At 37.5% G+C, this 20411-nt stretch overlaps 2 protein-coding genes across 3 annotated transcripts; both read left to right on the top strand.

Annotated features, from left to right (window-relative positions):
- The first annotated feature begins 3151 nt into the window (after positions 1-3151).
- On the top strand, positions 3152-6516 carry LOC148155948 (uncharacterized). Of its 2 annotated transcripts, XM_088010750.1 has the most exons (5): positions 3152-3238; positions 3892-4023; positions 4177-4293; positions 5867-5945; positions 6105-6516. In XM_088010750.1, exons 2-5 carry the CDS (start codon positions 3935-3937, stop codon positions 6417-6419), a joined length of 600 nt encoding a protein of 199 aa, XP_087866876.1. In that variant the 5' UTR covers positions 3152-3238; positions 3892-3934; the 3' UTR covers positions 6420-6516. The 2 variants fall into 2 exon arrangements, with proteins under 2 accessions (XP_087866876.1, XP_087866877.1); XM_088010751.1 differs by lacking the exon at positions 3152-3238 and having other exon boundaries at positions 3698-4023.
- Positions 6517-6569: 53 nt separating this feature from the next.
- On the top strand, positions 6570-18085 carry LOC148155947 (NLR family CARD domain-containing protein 3-like). Its single transcript, XM_088010749.1, has 6 exons — positions 6570-8265; positions 8727-8900; positions 9097-9270; positions 9510-9683; positions 16930-16976; positions 17122-18085. Exons 1-6 carry the CDS (start codon positions 6668-6670, stop codon positions 17646-17648), a joined length of 2694 nt encoding a protein of 897 aa, XP_087866875.1. The 5' UTR covers positions 6570-6667; the 3' UTR covers positions 17649-18085.
- The last annotated feature ends 2326 nt before the right edge of the window (positions 18086-20411 follow it).

Below are 20411 nucleotides of genomic sequence, written 5' to 3'. Positions count from 1 at the left end.
ACCTTGGTCCCAATTATCTACGGAGAAATTAACATGGGATTACAGATTAGGTGGACTACGACTACCCAGTTTTAAGAAGTACTATCTAGCAGCCCAAATGAGATTTATTGGATCTCTTTTTGAATCAAAGGACGCCTGCTCCTGGATACAACTTGCATTACACCTGTTAAAAGAAGTACATATCGACTTCCTATACAAATATAATCCTAGGTCCATAAACATCAAGACACATAATCCTATATTAACAGGATCAAAACCTGGTACGAGGGGCATCAACATCAGGGTTTAAAAATGGGACTTCACAACACTCCCCCCCCCCCCAAAAAAAACAAACAAACTTGAGCTTATTTTAAAACGCATTCACAACTTCATGCAGTAAGGATTTTGAGTTTTCTCAACGATTTGCCATCTGATTGTCCTAAGTATAATTTCATTGTTGAGCCTATTACATTGTTTGTTTAATTTGCTCAACTCTTGTGCTAATCAGAATTTTATTACTAACTGAATGGGGCCAGTCACAAAACTACAAAAAGCTAATGTACCACATGTGACATTTTAAACGTTGATAATTAATTTAATCTGACAAAATTACAGAATGTAATAAATTCACACTTCGTCATGCATTTTTGTTCCTTTATTGAATTGTTATCAAAAATAAATTTCACCATCAATAAAGATACAAAATCTTCTTTTCACGCTAATATTTAATTTACTCTTCAATGGTTTGGAAGTCATTACTGCAGCACAGTCCTCTAGAACAGTGGTCCCTATTTCATTTCCAAAGAAAGAATTTAAAATGTTTCAGAAGCTTTGAGTTTGATTGTTTTGTTTTTTTAAGTACAGAGGAAGGAATGGAATCTAAAGCAAATATAAACTTTTGCTTTGGTTTTCTTAAAAGTGCTATGTCATTATGAAAAGTGATTTCTACAAATAAATCCCTTATTATTCTACAAAGTAAAGAAAATGTGTAAAAACCATTGAAACTGCTTTATTAACCTTTAATATGTAAATACTAACAATAAAAATTTCATGCTCAATTATTATACAAACATCCATTCATTCTAGCAGCATGGCAGGTTTTTTCTTTCTTCCTAAACTCTCTGTGAAACTCAAAGGGAGGGGTGATAACGTTGAGTGTTGCTATGGAAAAAGGCGGGAACAAATCCAGAAGGTGGGAGGAGCCAGGAGGTGTCAGTCTCCGACAGTTCAAAGGTCGACTGTCGGCAGTCCTACTTCCTAATTACACTGTTGGAATTAACAGAGCAAAATATAATTTTGGTTGTCAAAGTATCAAAAATAAAAATTACCATCCTGAAGACAAACTAAGATCTCAGATCATCTCACACAATATTCCTTTGGAAACTTAAGTTCAATCAAAAAACTAATTTCAGTTTAGTAAACATTTATCAAGCACAAAACACACAAACATTCACTCCAACATGAAACAAATAGTCAGAATTTGAAATTAGTCAAAATTTCATCAGTCAGTAATTTCCAGTCAGTCCTCATTTTGTATATTTACTGAAGCTTCAAGAATTTTTTTTCTTTTTAACAACATATTTTAATGTTTGAACTGAACTCTAATCTACAGGATCCTGTTTTAAGTTATGTGTTCAGTCAAACCAGATTTCTCTGGTATAATTTATAATTTAGGATCACAGCAACAAATTGATCAAGTTTCTGCTGAAGCTTCACTTATTTTAGGTTTTGTTAGAACAAATAGTTCCAGGAAAACAAAAGGTCTTTTTAACATCTTAGTTTAAATGTATCACAGTTGCATTTTATAAGAATTTTCTTCTATTCAATTTCAATGCAACAAATACTATATGGCAAACCAAAATTTTGTAAACTTTGCAGTATTAATGATCTCTAATTCTTAACACTGAAAGATGTTTTGTTTATTCCCATATTAATATGTAACTACAGCATAAATCTTCAAAAAGGAGAACAAAAATAAATCTCAGCCATCTGAGTGTCAGGCGTTTTCAAGACGTTTAAAACATCTGACACTTTGACTTCATTCCCATTCAATATTATCTTTGTCTAAAACTATTCAGTTTTTTTTTTATCTATTTATTTTTTAAAACATTTATTTCACAACCATTTTTTCCTTAGAATGTTCTCTATCAGTTTTATTTGCTATAATTCAATGGCATCATTTTGTTAGTTCATTGCAGAACTAAAGTGATTGCAGTTTCCCTTCACAGTTTCTCAGTCTGTGGTTCATGGACCCTCAGAGGATCATTAGTCCTTCTCTATTTAAGTCATTCTTTTCATGCTAAAGAATTTCTAAATATGAACAAGGTTAGTAAGCTGAGACATTTTCTGAATAAATCCCAGTCAGTGAATCTGCAGACCTGATCAGATCCAAACATCCATTTTCCAGGAGTTGCTGGTTTCATCTGTGTCGTTGTTCCAGCTGCTGAGGTCAGAATCCAGCTGTAAAACCTGGAGGTTGAATGTTCAGGTTCTCTCCTCCAAACATCCCCCCTCCCTCCCTCCAGCTGTGGAGAACAGCAGGAAAACAGCTGCATGTGTAAATAATGAGTCTGGAACAAGCTGTCACCTTCTGCTGCTGGATCTGACTGACTTTAAATTCAGATTGATGATTGAAGTGAAATCAGGGTTTGAACCTGGATCAGCAGAACCTGCTCAGCTGATCCTGGTTTTAAACAGAGACTGTCCTCACTCTGCTCACCACACTAACATAATTATCAATGATTATATAGGAGCTTTAGTCATAATCTACATTAGAACAATGTGTGGTTTTAGTTGCAGTAGTGTGGTAATGTTCAACTACAGTTTAGTTTGTTTAATTTTTATGTTTATTTTCTGTTTGTATTTATAGTCTGATCAGTTACTGCAGCAGGAAGCAACCAACTTTTCTTTTCTCTGGGCTCATTTCTCCTCATGACTCCATCATGAAACATTTTCATCAAACTTCTCTCTTTCCTCGTGAAGACTTTATAAACCTGCCTCTGATTTCACTGCAGACCTTTTACTTCCTGGTTCTGCTGCTCTGAAAGAAGAAACTACAAACCAGCTGAGCTGTCACATAATCAGTTATGCAACATTTATCACACCTTGACTTTGAACTCTTGTTGTTCAGGTCAGTTAAAAGTCCAGTTCTGTTGTGTCTCTGTACGGATGTGGCAGAAGTCTGGTTCTCCTGTGGTTCTGTTGGGTCTGAGTCTGTTTAGATATTCTTCATCAACTCTTTGGATCGTTTGAACGAACTGTAAGTTTACTTTGTTTTCAATTTGAAGTTTGTCTTCAGGAACTTTTCTGTTTGTTTCTAATCTCTGATGGTTGGAGAACAGGTTCACTTCTGATGTCAGCTCAAAGTTTCATCTCTCTGCTGTTTGAAAATTAATCTGCTGGGTTATTAAATTATTGATAATGTGGAATAAAACAACATGACAGATGATGTTTCTTTATTTACGTCTCTGAAAAAATGGCTTAATGATTTTATTTCCAGGAACTAAACTCTAGACTTAAACATTAAAGTCTAACACAAGAGTTTCCTGCTGCTTTCTTTCAAAATGAAATATTACTCTTAAAATGCCTTTGATTTACTCAGATTAATAAATAGGTGCAACAGATGACACACTTGTAGAGTTTAATAATTGTGAAATAAAATAGTTCCTGATAGTCACAATAAATCAGTAAATGTTGCTCCATGTCTCCACCTAGTGGACTGATAGTGGAAGTGCAGCAGCTGATGGCAGCTTGTTCTGCCTCTCTGCTGTCTGACTCCATTTACCTGACACTGATATGAAGCAGGGAAGAAGAGCCAATCAGAGGAGGAGCAGCTGATCTTTTTCCAGCACTAATGATGTAAAGGATGATCAGAGTTGATGTGCAGATGAATGATGTGTGTTTCCTTGGCAGGTGAAGCTAGAAAGTGTGCGTGAGCTGATGTGAATTCAGCAGCATGGATCAGTGTGAGGACAGAGAGGAGGGAGTCCCTCCCTCTAAAACCACTCTGTGTGGGGAAGATGAGAGCCAGAGCAAAGGTCAGAGGTGAGGTCACCATCTTTAACTGTCCACAGCCCTTTTCACACAGCGTTCACCATATCAGGCCAAAACAGACGTGGTGATGAAGCTGCTGCAGTTCCTCTTTGCTGCTTCATCCAGACTGAACAGATTCAGTTTTAATCATCATGTTTCTGTCAGGATCCATCAGAGACTCAAACCAGAACCAGAACCCGAACCCAGCTGTGTGTCCTTTAAGAGTGACGGGTCAAAGGGTAAACCCATTAACTTTAAATCTGGAGCTCCACCATCAGAGAGGTGAGCTGTTTTTAATTGCTGTAACTATTCATTGTGGCCATGTGACGATACCAAGTTCTGTTGGGTTTTGTTGTCATGGAAACATTAAACTGAATTCATTTTTATTTTCAATTTATATGCATCACATTTATGACATTTATGTATCAATGTATTGATGATGGACAATAAAGTTCAACTAGATCTTTGGTACTGCAAATGTTTAATGAAAGATTTTCAGTGAATAAAGTCTCTACCCAGAACATCTCCAGATCAATGTAGTAAAAAGATCTCAAAATCTGATCTGATGTTTCACTGAGATCCTTTTTATCATTTATGTCGGTGTTTCTCAACCCTGGTCCTCACCGCCCACCTGTCCTGCATGTTTTAAGTATTTCCCTTTTGCCACACACCTGAATTGTATCTCTGGTGATTAACAGGCCTCTGCAGTACTTGATGGTCATGCAATCATTTGAATCAGCTGTTCTGGAATAGAGGCACATCTAAAACATGCAGAGCAGGGGGACGGTGAGGACCAGGGCTGAGAAACACTGATTTATGTAGTGATACTGCCCCCTGCTGGGCAGTTATTGACACCTTACATAAACATTGATTGCTGATGAATAACAGGAAACAAAAATTTAACCAGAATCAACTCGCATTTATCCTATAACCTCTAGAAGATAATATGTAAAGAACAAACAAAATCCTCATAAAGGACATAAATTTATATTAGCTATTATATCGACATGACCTTTGAACCACAAACATTTCACTTTGTTTTATTCTGTTTTGCATCAACTTAATTTTTCTAAATGAATCAGACTCATTTATTTCACCCTGCATTAGTACACTGCATTAGTACACACACAACTAAGGTAGAAGTGAATTTTATTACTAGGGTTATATTAGGATCGATCTCCAAATCTCAGTAAACACAGATAAATGCTGAAAATAAAATTTCAATGAATTAATTTTGTAATTCCAGTTTCATCTCTGAGGTTCAAACATCACACAACATGGTGGATTATCAACCATTTCTACAGTAAAACTAGATAAAATATCTGGTTCAGCAGTGGGCTTCATGTCTCTAACTCACCATCTGGTTCTGAATGAATCTCCATCAGATCCTCCTTGGACGGTCAGAGTAGAAAGGACTCCTGGTTCTTCTCCATGTCAAAGCTCAACACTAATATTATCAGAGCAACTATTCAATGGATCATTTGATTGACTTTAAATGTCCACGACCTATGGAAAAGGCATATGGAGGTCCTCATGTCCGCATGGAGGAGGACATGAAGACCTGTGTAGACAGAGCTTTCACTTCCACTGTCCCCAAGCTCTGGGACACTGTCTCCATCAGTATCAGATCTGCTGACAGTGACACTTTTTAAAATGTCTACTGGGTGATTCTGGTGTTACTGATTGTCAACCTTGTAGTTCATCTTCCTTTTTCTAACTTCTCTCAATTGTGTTCATCTGATGTTCTGTTTTTCTGCTTCAAGGACTTTTAATTTGAAACTCTTGTTGATTTTATCTGTGAGTACTGCTAGATGAATATTTCCTGGCTTCCTAAATGATCCTGGTTCCTTCCCAGAGTGGACCAGCAGAGCTCAGAGGTTCCCAGTGGTCCGTCTGCCCAACAGCATCAAACACAGCGGGACTCCATATTTATGGTCTGTACATTATCAGAAAATACTTTCCATGGCTCTGTTCACAGTCATCTCCATGCTGCACTTTGTAGACCAGAGGACTGTCAGTCTGTCCAACATCCATCTGGTGTTTGGCTCCACGATTTCAGTCTGATGTTTCCTTCATTTATTTTTCTGTTCCAGCTGCTGGAGGAAAACATTGTCACTTTTGTGAAGAACGAGCTGAAGAAGATCCAGAAGGTTCTGAGTCCAGATTACTTAACATGTTCAGAGAGTCAGACAAATGATGATGAGGTGTTGAAAGACGAGGATGAAGAGCAGAGGAGCAGCAGCAGAGAGGCAGTGATGAAGATCACTCTGAACTTCCTGAGGAGGATGAAGGAGGAGGAGCTGGCTGACCGTCTGCTGAGTAAGAGGATTTCTACAAAGATTTGGCCTGATGGAGAAATCACACATTTACTAATGTCTGAAGAAATGGAATCACATTCATTCAAATAATCTTCAGAAGATGATTTAGTTTAGTTCATGAATTTAATTTTTGTCTTATTTTAGAAATTTTTACTGGAGTTTGTCAACATCAACTTAAATCTAGTCTGAAGAAGAAGTTCCAATTGGTGTTTGAGGGGATTGCTAAAACAGGAAGTCTAACTCTTCTGAACCAGATCTACACAGAGCTCTACATCACTGAGGGAGGAAGTGGAGGAGTCAATGATGAACATGAGATCAGACAGATTGAAACAGCGTCCATGAAACCACACAGACCAGAAACAACAATCAGACAAGAAGACATCTTTAAAGTCCCACCTGGAAGAGATCAATCGATCAGAACAGTGATGACAAAGGGAGTGGCTGGCATTGGGAAAACAGTCTTAACACAGAAGTTCACTCTGGACTGGGCTGAAGACAAAGCCCACCAGAACATCCAGTTCATATTTCCATTCACCTTCAGAGAGCTGAATGTGCTGAGAGAGAAAAAGTTCAGCTTGGTGGGACTAATTCATCACTTCTTTACTGAAACCAAAGAAATCTGCAGCTTTGAACACTTCCAGGTTCTGTTCATCTTTGATGGCTTGGATGAGAGTCGACTTCCGCTGGACTTCCACAACAATGAGATACTGACTGATGCTACAGAGTCCAGCTCAGTGGATGTTCTGCTGACAAACCTCATCAGGGGGAAACTGCTTCCCTCTGCTCTCCTCTGGATAACCACACGACCTGCTGCAGCCAATCTGATCCCTCCTCACTGTGTTGGCATGGTGACAGAGGTCAGAGGATTCAATGACCCCCAGAAGGAGGAGTACTTCAGGAAGAGATTCAGAGATAAGAAACGGGCCAGCAGGATCATCTCCCACATGAAGATGTCACGTAGCCTCCACATCATGTGCCACATCCCAGTCTTCTGCTGGATCACTGCTACAGTTCTGGAGGATGTGTTGGAGACCAGAGAGGGAGGAGAGCTGCCCAGAACCCTGACTGAGATGTACATCCACTTCCTGGTGGTTCAGACCAAAGTGAAGAAGGTCAAGTATGATGGAGGAGCTGAAACAGATCCACACTGGAGTCCAGAGAGCAGGAAGATGATCGAGTCTCTGGGAAAACTGGCTTTTGATCAGCTGCAGAAAGGAAACCTGATCTTCTATGAATCAGACCTGACAGAGTGTGGCATCGATATCAGAGCAGCCTCAGTGTACTCAGGAGTGTTCACACAGATCTTTAGAGAGGAGAGAGGGCTGTACCAGGACAAGGTGCTCTGCTTCGTCCATCTGAGTGTTCAGGAGTTTCTGGCTGCACTTCATGTTCATCTTACATTCATCAACTCTGGAGTCAACCTGATGGAAGAAACACAAACATCTAAGAAGTCTTCATTATTTAATAAACCTAAACTAAATGATCTTCACCAGAGAGCTGTTGACCAGGCCTTACAGAGTCCAAATGGACACCTGGACTTGTTCCTCCGTTTCCTCCTGGGACTTTCACTGCAGACCAATCAGAGTCTCCTACAAGGTCTGCTGACACAGACAGGAAGTAGCTCAGAAACCGATCAGGAAACACTTCAGTACATCAAGGAGAAGATTAGTGAGAATGTGTCTGCAGAGAAAAGCATCAATCTGTTCCACTGTCTGAATGAACTGAATGATTGTTCTCTAGTGGAGGAGATCCAATGGTCTGTGAGATTAGGAAGTCTCTCCACAGATAAACTGTCTCATGTTCAGTGGTCAGCTCTGGTCTTCATCTTAGTGTCATCAGGAAAAGATCTGGATGTGTTTGACCTGAAGAAATACTCTGCTTCAGAGGAGGTTCTTCTGAGGCTGCTGCCAGTGGTTAAAGCCTCCAACAAAGCTCTGTAAGGACACACATTGTTGCTACAAATATTTTTGATGGATATAAATCTGCCATTGACAAGGTAAATATGTATTCATGTTTCAGTTTATGATGCTCTCTTCAAAGTGTCCCACTTGGGGGGACGCGCAAAAGAGAAACAGACTTCCTTCAGCAGCTGGACATAATATTACATAATGAAGCAGAAAAATTCCTCCTGTATATGTTAAAATTGAAAGTGGATTAATTTAGTTCATTCTGAAATCTTAAAAATCTCTCCAACCTCCTTGTTGCCTGTAGTTTTGCCCTTTAAGGCTGGAGGACTACCGTAACTATAGAATGAACCAGTTCACAACAAAAGGCAACATACATATGTGAAAAATAAGAAAGTTCCTTCTCTGTCCTAGAAAAACAATGTTGATTGGAAAAAAATGTATAATTTTTGAAGAATTGTTTAATAACAAATTGTTCTCCCTGTCTCCTCAGACTGAGTTACTGTAACCTCTCAGAGAGAAGCTGTGAAGCTCTGTCCTCAGTTCTCAGCTCCCAGTCCTCCAGTCTCAGAGAACTGGACCTGAGTAACAACAACCTGCAGGATTCAGGAGTGAAGCTTCTCTCTGCTGGACTGAAGAGTCTAAACTGCAACATGGAAACTCTCAGGTACAATGTTTTCAGTCCTGGTGAAATCAGATTTCTGTCCATTATATGCTATCAGAGATTATGTAAATGTTATTTTTAATAGCAGATTTAGTTACAGATTTCTTCAATCTTTTGAAGAAGAACATAATTGACTGGGAAGAAAAATGTAAATCTCGATGAACAGTTTAATAACAAATTGTTCTCCCTGTCTCCTCAGACTGAGTTACTGTAACCTCTCAGAGAGAAGCTGTGAAGCTCTGTCCTCAGTTCTCAGCTCCCAGTCCTCCAGTCTCAGAGAACTGGACCTGAGTAACAACAACCTGCAGGATTCAGGAGTGAAGCTTCTCTCTGCTGGACTGAAGAGTCCAAACTGCAACCTGGAGACTCTCAGGTAAAATGTTCTACATCCTGATGAAACCATATTTATGTTCACTAGCTGCTAACAGAGATGCACTATACTGCCAAATGACCACCCCACCCAAATGATCAGAATCAGGTAACATGTCATCTTATTGACATGTTAAGCACAATTTAACTACTTTTTTCTTCTTGTGAAAATAACCAGTTCAGACCTGATTAAAATGAAAATGTTCTCATCTTCTCATCATGTGATGAATTGTGTGTCTGCAGCTTATCAGGCTGTTTGGTCTCAGAGGAAGGCTGTGTTTCTCTGGCCTCAGCTCTGACCTTTAACCCTTCCCATCTGAAAGAGTTGGACCTGAGCTACAATCATCCAGGAGACTCAGGAGTGAAGCTGCTGTCGGCTGGACTAAAGGATCCAGACTGGAGATTGGAGGTTCTCAGGTATGGAGGAACCTGCTGCAGGAGCAGAGAAGGTCTGATAGAGGAGGAAGAGGGAGGAATGTCTTTAGTCAGTCTGCTGGAAAACATTTAGTTTGAAGTTAAATATTTAGTTTGCACCATGGCTTTTATAAATGAACGGATAACATTTTGAACCCCCTTGTCTCTTATGTCAAACTAAATAATTCATGTTATTTCTGGTAATTTTGGCTTTGTAACTTTGCAAACAGGAGTCCATTTAAACAATAGGAATCTTTCACATGGTGCTGAATGAACCTGGGAGACTAACCCATCTACTGGTACCACAATGACATGGTAGTCATTGAGTCCAGGTGGCCAAAAATTGCTTTATGTGGAACCAAGAGGTCAAATTATCATATCATATTGGCAGCTGCCTCCCATCAGAGATTAGAAATCGTTTTAGGAAATCAGTTCTTAAACTTAAAAAAAAAAAATATATAGAAAAATTATTAATATAACAATTTTTTTGACTCTAGCGGTTGTTTTTTTTTTTGTCTAAATTTTATATACGTTTATTGAATGTAAAAATGTTTTTTGTTGTTTTAGTTCTTAAAAATTCTAATGTTTAATATTTTAAATGGGAATGACCCCTGCCTCGTCCTGGTGGCGTATGTGACAAATTACAGGCTTTAGCTCTGTCTCCATAGTAACGAACTCATGAGCCGGTGTTATGCCCAGAAACGCATGCCTGCCCAAAATTGCATCCCCTCTCGCGGCAGCGCGCATCGCTCTAACGTCTCGCTTATTGACGAGAAACCGGACTGAAATATGACCGAAGAGGAAATTTTAAAGATATTTGTAACATTATCACGTTTCTTAACCATGTAATTCCTAAAATGGTTGATTTTATTTCGCAAATTACTTGAAATAAATACGGTTTTTACACCTTTATTGACACATATGAGTCGAACTTTTTTTCAGTACGTCTCTGTTGAAAACGTTCTCCGCAAATGGTTTGAAATTCTCTGCTTTGTTTTTAGATACCATAACAGCTTAAAAGCATTACAAAACAGAGGTCCAATATGTAGAACATTTTACATCATGCTTAACTTTCTAGTCTGTTAATGTAGGAGGAAATGCATTTTAATTCATCAGCCTGAAAATATTTGCATCCATCCTGTTGATATAAAAATTATAGCATTAGCTCAGAGAACAAGTGTCATTACGTAGAAAAGGTGAAATCCTTTCAGCTCTTTATTTCTCCTAGTTAGCACAGGGATGCATTTTTTTTTGGCAATTTGCTTTTCCAACCTGCCAAAATATGCATCCCCTCTCTATCCTCCCCAAATATTATCCTATCGATATAAAACTTATACCAGTAGTTCATGGAACTATTCTGGTTATGTAGAAAAAGTTATTTGACTCTTAACTTTTTAATTCTCCAAGTTAGAACAGGGATGCATTTTTTGGCAATATGGATTTCCAGCCTGCCAAAATATGCATCCCCTCTTTATTTTCCTCAAATATTATCCTATTGATTTAAAACTTATACCAGTAGTTCATGGAACTACTCTGATTATGTAGAAAAAGTTATTTCACTCTTAACTCTTTCATTTTTCAATTTATCACAGGGATGCATTTTTGGGCAATATGGATTTCCAGCCTGCCAAAATATGCATCCCCTCTCTATTTTCCCCAAATATTATCCTATTGATATAAAACTCATACCAGTAGTTTACAGAACTACTCTGATTATGTAGAAAAAGTTATTTCACTCTTAACTCTTTCATTTTTCAATTTAGCACAGGGATGCATTTTTGGGCAATATGGATTTTCAGCCTGCCAAAATATGCATCCCCTCTATTCTCCTCAAATATTATCCTACTAATATAAAACTTATACCAGTAGTTCATGGAACTATTCTGGTTATGTAGAAAAAGTTATTTGACTCTTAACTTTTTAATTCTCCAAGTTAGAACAGGGATGCATTTTTGGGCAATATGGATTTCCAGCCTGCCAAAATATGCATCCCCTCTCTATTTTCCCCAAATATTATCCTATTGATATAAAACTCATACCAGTAGTTTACAGAACTACTCTGATTATGTAGAAAAATATATTTCACACTTAACTTTTTTTTTCTTAAAGTTAGCACAGGGATGCATTTTTTGGCAACATACATGCCTTATTTATTGTCCCCCATACATGAAACTTATGTATTACATATGATTTTCTTGTAGGATGTTCAGTTATGATATTTTTTATATCGGTACAAAAGTCATGTTTATTATCACTGTTGCTAAGATAGTGAAGGAAAATTATCTGACATTCAAAATTGCTAAATGTAAAGCATATACAAATTTTTTTATTTTGGTTTAACATAAAAATGAAAAAAAAAAAAATTAACTTCAATGAAATGGTATTCATAACAATAACTTTTGGAAAAGCCTTGCTGCTGAAATGTGCTATACAAATAAAATTTGAGTGATTGATTGAAATACATGCATTACGAATGAGAAGTACACTGGTAATATAGACAAGTATGAATTTTAAGTGCATACAACACAATGTGTTGAACAGTCAATTCAAATACATTCATATTTAAATGATGCTCTCAATAAATAAAAATAAAATGAAAAACTGTAATAAGGGGAACCATTTACAATCACAATACAGACAATTTTGTCAACATTATAAAGTGTGATTTATTATGACAACAATAAATAAAAATGTTCAACATGACTTTTGTACCGATATAAAAAAATATCATAACTGACCATCCTACATGAAAATTATATGTAATACATAAGTTTCATGTATGAGGGACAATAAATAAGGCATGTATGTTGAGAAAAATGCATCCCTGTGCTAACTTTAAGAAAAAAAAAGTTAAGTGTGACATATATTTTTCTACATAATCAGAATAGTTCTGTAAACTACTGGTATGAGTTTTATATCAATAGGATAATATTTGGGGAAAATAGAGAGGGGATGCATATTTTGGCAGAGTCAAAATCTATATTGCCAAAAAATGCATCCCTGTGCTAACTTTAAGAAATAAAGAGTTAAGAGTGAAATAACTTTTTCTACATAACCAGAGTAGTTCTATAAACTTCCTGTATGGGTTTTATATCAATAGGATAATATTTGAGGAGAATAGAAGGGATGCATATTGTGGCAGGCTGGAAATCCGTATTACCAAAAAATTAATCCCTGTTCTAACTTTGAGAAATAAAATGTTAAGGGTAAAATAAGTTTTTCTACATAATCAGAGTAGTTCCATGAACTACTAGTATAAGTTTTAAATCACTAGAATAATATTTGAGGAGAATAGAGGGGATGCATATTTTGGCAGGCTGGAAATCCATATTGCCCAAAAATGCATCCCTGTGCTAAATTGAAAAATGAAAGAGTTAAGAGTGAAATAACTTTTTCTACATAATCAGAGTAGTTCTGTAAACTACTAGTATGATGTTTATATCAATAGGATAATATTTGGGGAAAATAGAGAGGGGATGCATATTTTGGCAGGCTGGAAATCCATATTGCCAAAAAATGCGTCCCTGTGTTAAATTGAAGAATTAAAGAGTTAAGAGTGAAATAACTTTTTCTACATAATCAGAGTAGTTCTAAGAACTATTGGTACATGCTATGCATTTAGCAAGGTTGCATATCAAATTTACTTCCTTCAGTATCTTTGAAATAGTGATAATAAAGAAATAACTTTTTCCACATAATCAGAGTAGTTCCATGAACTACTAGTATAAGTTTTAAATCACTAGAATAATATTTGAGGAGAATAGAGGGGGGATGCATATTTTGGCAGGCTGGAAATGCATATTGCCCAAAAATGCATCCCTGTGCTAACTTGGAGAAATAAAGAGTTAAGAGTGAACTAACTTTTTCTACATGATTAGAGTAGTTCTGTAAACTACTGGTATGAGTTTTATATCAATATGATAATATTTGGGGAGAATATAAGGGGGATGCATATCGTGGCAGGCTGGAAATGCATATTGCCCAAAAATGCATCCCTGTGCTAACTTGGAGAAATAAAGAGTTAAGAGTGAAATAACTTTTTCTACATGATTAGAGTAGTTCTGTAAACTACTGCTATGAGTTTTATATCAATATGATAATATTTGGGGAGAATAGAGAGGGGATGCATATTTTGGCAGGCTGGAAAAGCAAATTGCCAAAAAATGCATCCCTGTGTTAACCTGGAGAAATAAAGAGTTAAGAGTGAAATAACTTTTTCTACATGATTAGAGTAGTTCCATGAACAGCTGGCATAAGTTTTAAATCACTAGAATAATATTTGAGGAAAATAAAGAGGGGATGCATATTTTGGCAGGCTGGAAAAGCAAATTGCCAAAAAATGCATCCTTGTTCTAACTTGGAGAAATAAAGAGTTAAGAGTGAAATAACTTTTTCTACATGATTAGAGTAGGATTTCACCATTTCTACGTAATGACACTTGTTCTCTGAGCTAATGCTATAATTTTTATATCAACAGGATGGATGCAAATATTTTCAGGCTCATTAATTAAAATGCATTCCCTCCTACATTAACAGACTAGAAAGTTATGCATGATGTAAAATGTTCTACATAATGGGCCTCTGTTTTGTAATGCTTTTAAGCTGTTATGGTATCAAAAGAAAAAAACAGAGAATTTCAAACCATTTGCGGAGAACGTTTTCAACAGACACGGGCTGAAAAAAAGTTCGACTCATATGTGTCAATAAAGGTGTAAAAACCGTATTTATTTCAAGTAATTTGCGAAATAAAACCCACCATTTTAGGGATTACATGGTTAAGAAACGTGATAATGTTACAAATATCTTTAAAATTTCCTCTTCGGTCATATTTCAGTCCGTTTTCTCGTCAATATGCGAGAGAACAGAGCGATGCGCGCTCCCGCGAGAGGGGATGCAATTTTGGGCAGGCATGCGTTTCTGGGCATAACACCTGTAGCTCCTTGAGCGTCTGGTGGAACGTCGAACTGAACTCAGTCCATATGTTTTTCATATCTGTCTTCTTTGGTTTGTTTTTTAGCCAAAATAAATTGTTCATTTTAATCTATTCATAGCTATGTTTTCCCCACCACCTGTAAGTGTTATTTATTCAACAACGGTTGTAAATATTTTATTTACAATGTCTTTCATTATGCTGTTGAAAATTTTAGCTAACCATAATTTGCACGGCACAGTTTTTAGTTTATTGTCATTAATAATTTTTATATCAATTAAATATTTTCACTGATATTGTTTGACTGCTGTTGTATGTTTACAGCTTTTAAAATATCCCTTTTAACTGTTATACACGATTTAGCATTAAAGGTAAATTAACCGTTAGCCTTTGGCTGTTGGCCAGATTGATTCCAGATGTTCCACATTGTTCAGGTTGAAATAACATTTTTGACAGAGGGGATTGATACGGATTTATTTTCTTTATTTAAATGCGGTGAAGTAAGCACAGAGGGGAATTTTATTGAACAGCTGCCATGACATACGGTGGACATCGGAAATGGAAACACAGGGCCGGCCCAAGCCTCCATGGGGCCCTGAGTGAAGTTTGGTTTTGGGGCCCTCTAGTTCTGCTAACAATGTGGACTGGCTGCAATCAGCAGTCCGATCATTAGATCATTCACACACCTGCTATAAACTTATTGCATCTCTGGCAGTGCTGTTTACATTATATACATGTACATTTATTGGCCAACTGATTTATCGACCAGTTGACCAATAAATGAACAGCTGGTAGACCAAATTAAGGAAATCGGGACACTGGAAATTTCCAGGACACTGGAAATTAAATTTCCTGATTTCCTTAATTTTGGGGGATCACTTACATGTGAAGCCCATCTTATCTCCTAATCTTATCTTCATCAGCAAAGGTTTATAAATCAGCCTCTGTCCTCTTCTGCTCTGCAGTGAGGGGTTTGACTGACAGACAGACCCACCAGGTCAGGTCTGCATGTTTACAGTTAACAATATTCACCCTACTGTTCCTAACTCAATGACTTTCTTGCTATATTTGGTGTCATTTCAGACACAAAAATATTCATATCAGCCATAATCAAAATAGGCAGGTCAGGCTTTTTAAAGATCGGTAACCAGGGATTGACCAGAAAATTGCAATCGGTGGAGCCCTACACATATTCTCGACATTCTTTGATTAAATAAATTTCTCTTAAGCAGTACTCCAATAGCTAAAAAGTTCACTTATACCAGGTAAGTCTTTCTCTCCTGAGAATTTTGATTGATACTGGACTGATTCTGCTTTCAAATGATAGCAGAAGTGTCACATAAGAAGTTGTTGTAAAAATAATGTTTGTTTTAGCCACAAAATGACTATGCTTAGCCGCAAACAACATATCCCCAACTACAGCATAGAGCAGTTTGTCGATGTAGCAGCTATGCAGCCTGACGTAAAAACATTTTGCTAGACAATGTCAAACATTGAGAAGTTTTAATTGTTATCAAACGTTATCAAACACAGCATAAGAATTGTGTCAATATACATTGTGTGTGTTTTTTTTTAAAACAAACGTTAAGTTCTCTGGGACAAAAATGGCATTTACATCTGGCCCAGATGCCTCAATGAATGACGAGCTACCAGTGGTCCAAATTTGATTAGCCAGAGGTGAAACAGTATATGAGCCAGCTGTGGGCCAGTTTGTGTGTCCTCAACTGGTGCACACCTGGCCCAGTTCTGGCCGCACATGAGCCACATCTGGCAAACCAGCACTGGGCCATGGGGGGGCCATCATTTACATCTGGCCATGTGGGCCAAATGTAAGTGCCAGATGTGGGCCACATCTGGTTCAGATCTTTTTAATGTTTGTATTCCTGGATATTAGAATGAGATCACAGATTTTCAGCAGCAGGGCTGTTTAGTGTTTCCTTCATCTGTATGTGGGAGTGTGGATGGAACAGGTATCCAGGTGTTGTGTCAGAGTTTAGATTGATTGTATTTTAATGGTTATTATTAAATCAGGTTGAGCTTCCAGAAATGTTTCCTTAGTTTCCTGATGTCCTTTTAGGCTTCAGTGAGTCTCTTCAGGTTGTTACTGAGGGATTTCTTTTCTCCTCTCTGTTGGAGCTTTTAATGTGTTTGGAGAAATGAGTTGTGCTGCAGCAGCACCAACTGTCCTTCCTATATCCACTGCAGTTTGCAATCCAAATGTTCCCGTCTCAGTGGAGGACAATGTGTGTCTGAGACACATGTAATGTCCATGTTTGCTGCTGAAAGAGACTGATAGTCTGACCCCCCTCCTCCTTTCAGGGTGGAGCCTGCTGGAGGCCGATTCTTGACACCAGGTCTGAGGAAGTGTAAGTGTGTTTTTCATCTGATTCATGACAACAAAGCAGCTCACATTCAACCATCTTCAAACTGTCACATCACTCATTCAGGATCATCATCAAAGTGTCAATAAATGATCAATAACTGCTGGATTGTGTTTGTTCTCTCCATCAGATTCCTGTCAACTCACCATCGACACAAACACAGTGAGCAGAGAGCTCAAACTGTCTGAAGACAACAGGAAGGTGATACGTGTGAAGGAACTTCAGTCATATCCTGATCATCCAGACAGATTTGATGATCCTCAGCTGCTGTGCAGAACTGGTCTGACTGGTCGCTGTTACTGGGAGGTTGAGAGGAGAGGAGAAGTAGATATATCAGTGAGTTACAGAAGGATCAGGAGAAAAGGAGACAGTACAGACTGTGTGTTTGGGTTGAATGATTATTCCTGGAGTCTGAGATGCTCTGATGTTGGTTTCTCTGTCTGGCACAATAACAGAGAAACTCGTCTCTCCTCCTCCTCCGTCTCTAACAGAGTATCAGTGTATGTGGACTGTCCTGCTGGGATTCTGTCCTTCTACAGAGTCTCCTCTGACTCACTGATCCTCCTCCACACCTTCAACACAAGATTCACTGAACCTCTGATTCCTGGATTTAGGCTCTGGATGTCCTGGTTTGGTTCCTCAATGTTTCTGAGCTGAGTTGAGTCTAAAGAGTCTAAAGATTTTCCTCCTGTTAGAGAAACCCTCTCACTGTTGAACAGCTAGTTCATCTCTACAATCTATTTCTTGGTGAATCAATTCTGATTTAGTCTTTGGAAACTTTTTCTTCTACCAATCCTTTAAAAATGGACGCTAGGATTATTCCAGGATTATTCCAGGATCCACTTGTTTTTCTGTTTGTTTCCATAGAGCTTCACACTGAATATCAAGATGTTATTTCTGTTATTTTTTCCCTTTCATTCATCGGATTTCATTGAAATGTTGGTCAGTTTTTCTCAATCACTGAACATTTTCTGTTTCTTTTGGCTCCTATTTTTCCTTTCAGGGTCAGATTTGAATGTTAAATCTTTCTTTTGTATATTTGCTGCAGTTATTCATGTGTTTTAGAGCAATAAAAACATTTTTCTTCTTCTGTATTTGGTTCATTTGCTGCTCTTTCTGTTCTTTTTCTGTTAAAATTTAAATATTGCATTAAAAATATTTTTTCAGCAACTCTGCCTTTCAGAAAGTCCTAATTTAACATAAAACATTCCCTTCCCATGAAGGTTCTGACCTTCATCAATGCTTTGAAGCATGAAGTAAGAAAATCTTAATATTTTCTGTTTCATTTAGAACTTTTACCTGAAATTCAGAACCTGCAGAACATTTTTCTCTCTGGAGAAAAAAATCCCAGGAACTGGAAGATCAGAGCAGAATGAAAACTGGAAATCAGTGTTGGACAGAAAAGCTCTGATTGCTGCATCTCTGCAATATTTTAAAATTAAATTTGATAACAAAAAGTAAACCTATTTTGAGTTGAGAAGAAATCAACATGGATATGACCCGCCATAGCGCCAACATGGGCCACACCTGATTCAACCCATATACAAATATGTTGTCCACAATGAAACGAGCGTCTTCTCCTCTCACAGCTCTGAAGCATGTTTATTTTTTCTTTCTCTACGCTGATACTGGACAGCAGAACAGTGGATGTTGTTAAAGCTCAGTCACACACAGTTTCAGTCCAAAAGTCCAACAGGAGTCCTGACAGTCGTCCCCTGAATGGAAATGTTTCATAAGTTCTCTGGTGTCAAAACAATTTAGGATCAGACACTTCAGTGCCTGGAGGTGACGAAGGTTTTCTTCATCTTCCTGATCTTCTTGATCCATTGGATCTACTGGATCACTTTCATCAGCTGGTGGTGTGAGAGGCACATCGTCTGGTCCATGGGAGGACAGAGTTGAAGAGTCGAGGTCAGAAGTCAGATGCATCACAGGGAGGCTCAGACAGAGGGAAAAAGAAGCAAATAGAAATCTATTAAGGTTTGTTTTGTTGTTTTTCTTGTTTTTTTTTAATATATGCATCTTATTTTTCTTCCACATGATCATATTGTTTTAGTCACTTATTATCCATCCTTTTAAGAAATAATATCATTTGCTTATTCAAACACAAAAACATGAAACATATTAAGGCCTGTAGTTTATCGACAAAAGATTTATGTTCAGAAATAGAAGCACTGTCATTTGTTTAGCATTTTTTGTCTTTCTCTACATTCTCTCTCTTTCATCCAACCGTCCAAACATTCCTTGTTTCTCAATTTCAACTAGACTCTTCATTTCTGATTTCTCTGCCTGAGTTCACTTCCTCTGCTTTTAGTTCTCTTTCCCTTCCTTTCAAAACAGTCAGCTTCAATGAACCACCCACAGGAAAAAATGACACTTTTCATCCATTCATCCACACCATGCATACTTTTTTCTCGATATTTCAATAATATACAGTGAAACAATTCATCCTGAGGATGATAAAAGACCCAGGAACCACTCAGACCCATTTCTTCTGAATAGGTGGAATTTCCTCTTGACTGCAAACGTCTTCACAGAATCCAACCAATCAGCTTTGTGGTCGCTCTGCCTCTTAATCCTCTAAGAGGGTCTTTAGGATTCTCTAAAGGTTTAGTTCCCTGAATTCAAAAAACAAAACAAAAAACTCTAGTAAATACCTGCCTTATTCTTCACTAGGACTCATCCTAGAACCTGTGGTTCCATCCAAAACTCTACAAAGATTTTTTTCAACTTTCCAAGCCAAAGAAAATTAACTCTAAAAGTACTCAATTTCTTTGACAGACACCATTGCAGGCATCTTCAAGAAAATAATCTTACATTTTAAGAAAGATTTGTATTCTCTTATTTTTCAAATTATTTTCTGTCTTTTTCATTTTTTTTCCCCAATTATTTTTTTTGTCTTTGTAATCTTTATTAATCTGGTCAATCTCAACCTCAGGCAGAAAGGTTTATTTGATCCTTTACTATGTTAAATTTTATAATTTAAAAATTTCAAAGTTGATTTATTAGCCTCAGCGAGAGTCTCACTGAGGCTAATAAATATCAGATATCAGTGGATTGAGTTAGTTGATCTCAGCTCTGGAGCCGTGGAGCCGACCAACAGACCTCGTCTCTCTTAAATCCTAATCCAGGTTTGAGGCTGGAGCCGAGTGTCCAGGTTGGCACCAAACTGTTGTGGAAAAAATGTGCTTCCAAGCTGTTAGATGAAATCACTCAATCAGGTTTATTTGTATATTGTGCACAATATACAGAGTGTTTGTAAGAATCAATAATGAATCAGGTCAGAATGAAAAGCTCCAACAGGCAGAATCAACATGTAGATTTTATATCCAGGAACCAAAACATGGCAGAGAGTCTAGTTCCCAAGCAGATGCAGGAAAACAACTTTCAACCTTGTGTGTGTTTAACCCAAACAGGTTC

Source organism: Poecilia mexicana, unplaced genomic scaffold (assembly GCF_051168715.1).
Source record: "Poecilia mexicana isolate PSO_F unplaced genomic scaffold, ASM5116871v1 scaffold_12, whole genome shotgun sequence".
NCBI classification, from domain to species: domain Eukaryota; kingdom Metazoa; phylum Chordata; class Actinopteri; order Cyprinodontiformes; family Poeciliidae; genus Poecilia; species Poecilia mexicana.
The sequence above is the reverse complement of the archived record's forward strand: the minus strand, read 5'-3'. Positions and strand labels throughout refer to the sequence as shown.

Excerpts from the sequence above, each read along its gene's own strand:
- LOC148155948 (XM_088010750.1), top strand. The coding sequence starts at position 3,935 with ATGGATCAGTGTGAGGACAGAGAGGAGGGAGTCCCTCCCTCTAAAACC. Across the intron at positions 4,294-5,866 it reads GGAGCTCCACCATCAGAGAG|AGTGGACCAGCAGAGCTCAG; the intron begins GTGAGCTGTTTT and ends GTTCCTTCCCAG. Across the intron at positions 5,946-6,104 it reads AGCGGGACTCCATATTTATG|CTGCTGGAGGAAAACATTGT; the intron begins GTCTGTACATTA and ends TTTCTGTTCCAG.
- LOC148155947 (XM_088010749.1), top strand. The coding sequence starts at position 6,668 with ATGAAACCACACAGACCAGAAACAACAATCAGACAAGAAGACATCTTT. Across the intron at positions 8,266-8,726 it reads AAAGCCTCCAACAAAGCTCT|ACTGAGTTACTGTAACCTCT; the intron begins GTAAGGACACAC and ends CTGTCTCCTCAG. Across the intron at positions 9,271-9,509 it reads TGCAACCTGGAGACTCTCAG|CTTATCAGGCTGTTTGGTCT; the intron begins GTAAAATGTTCT and ends GTGTGTCTGCAG.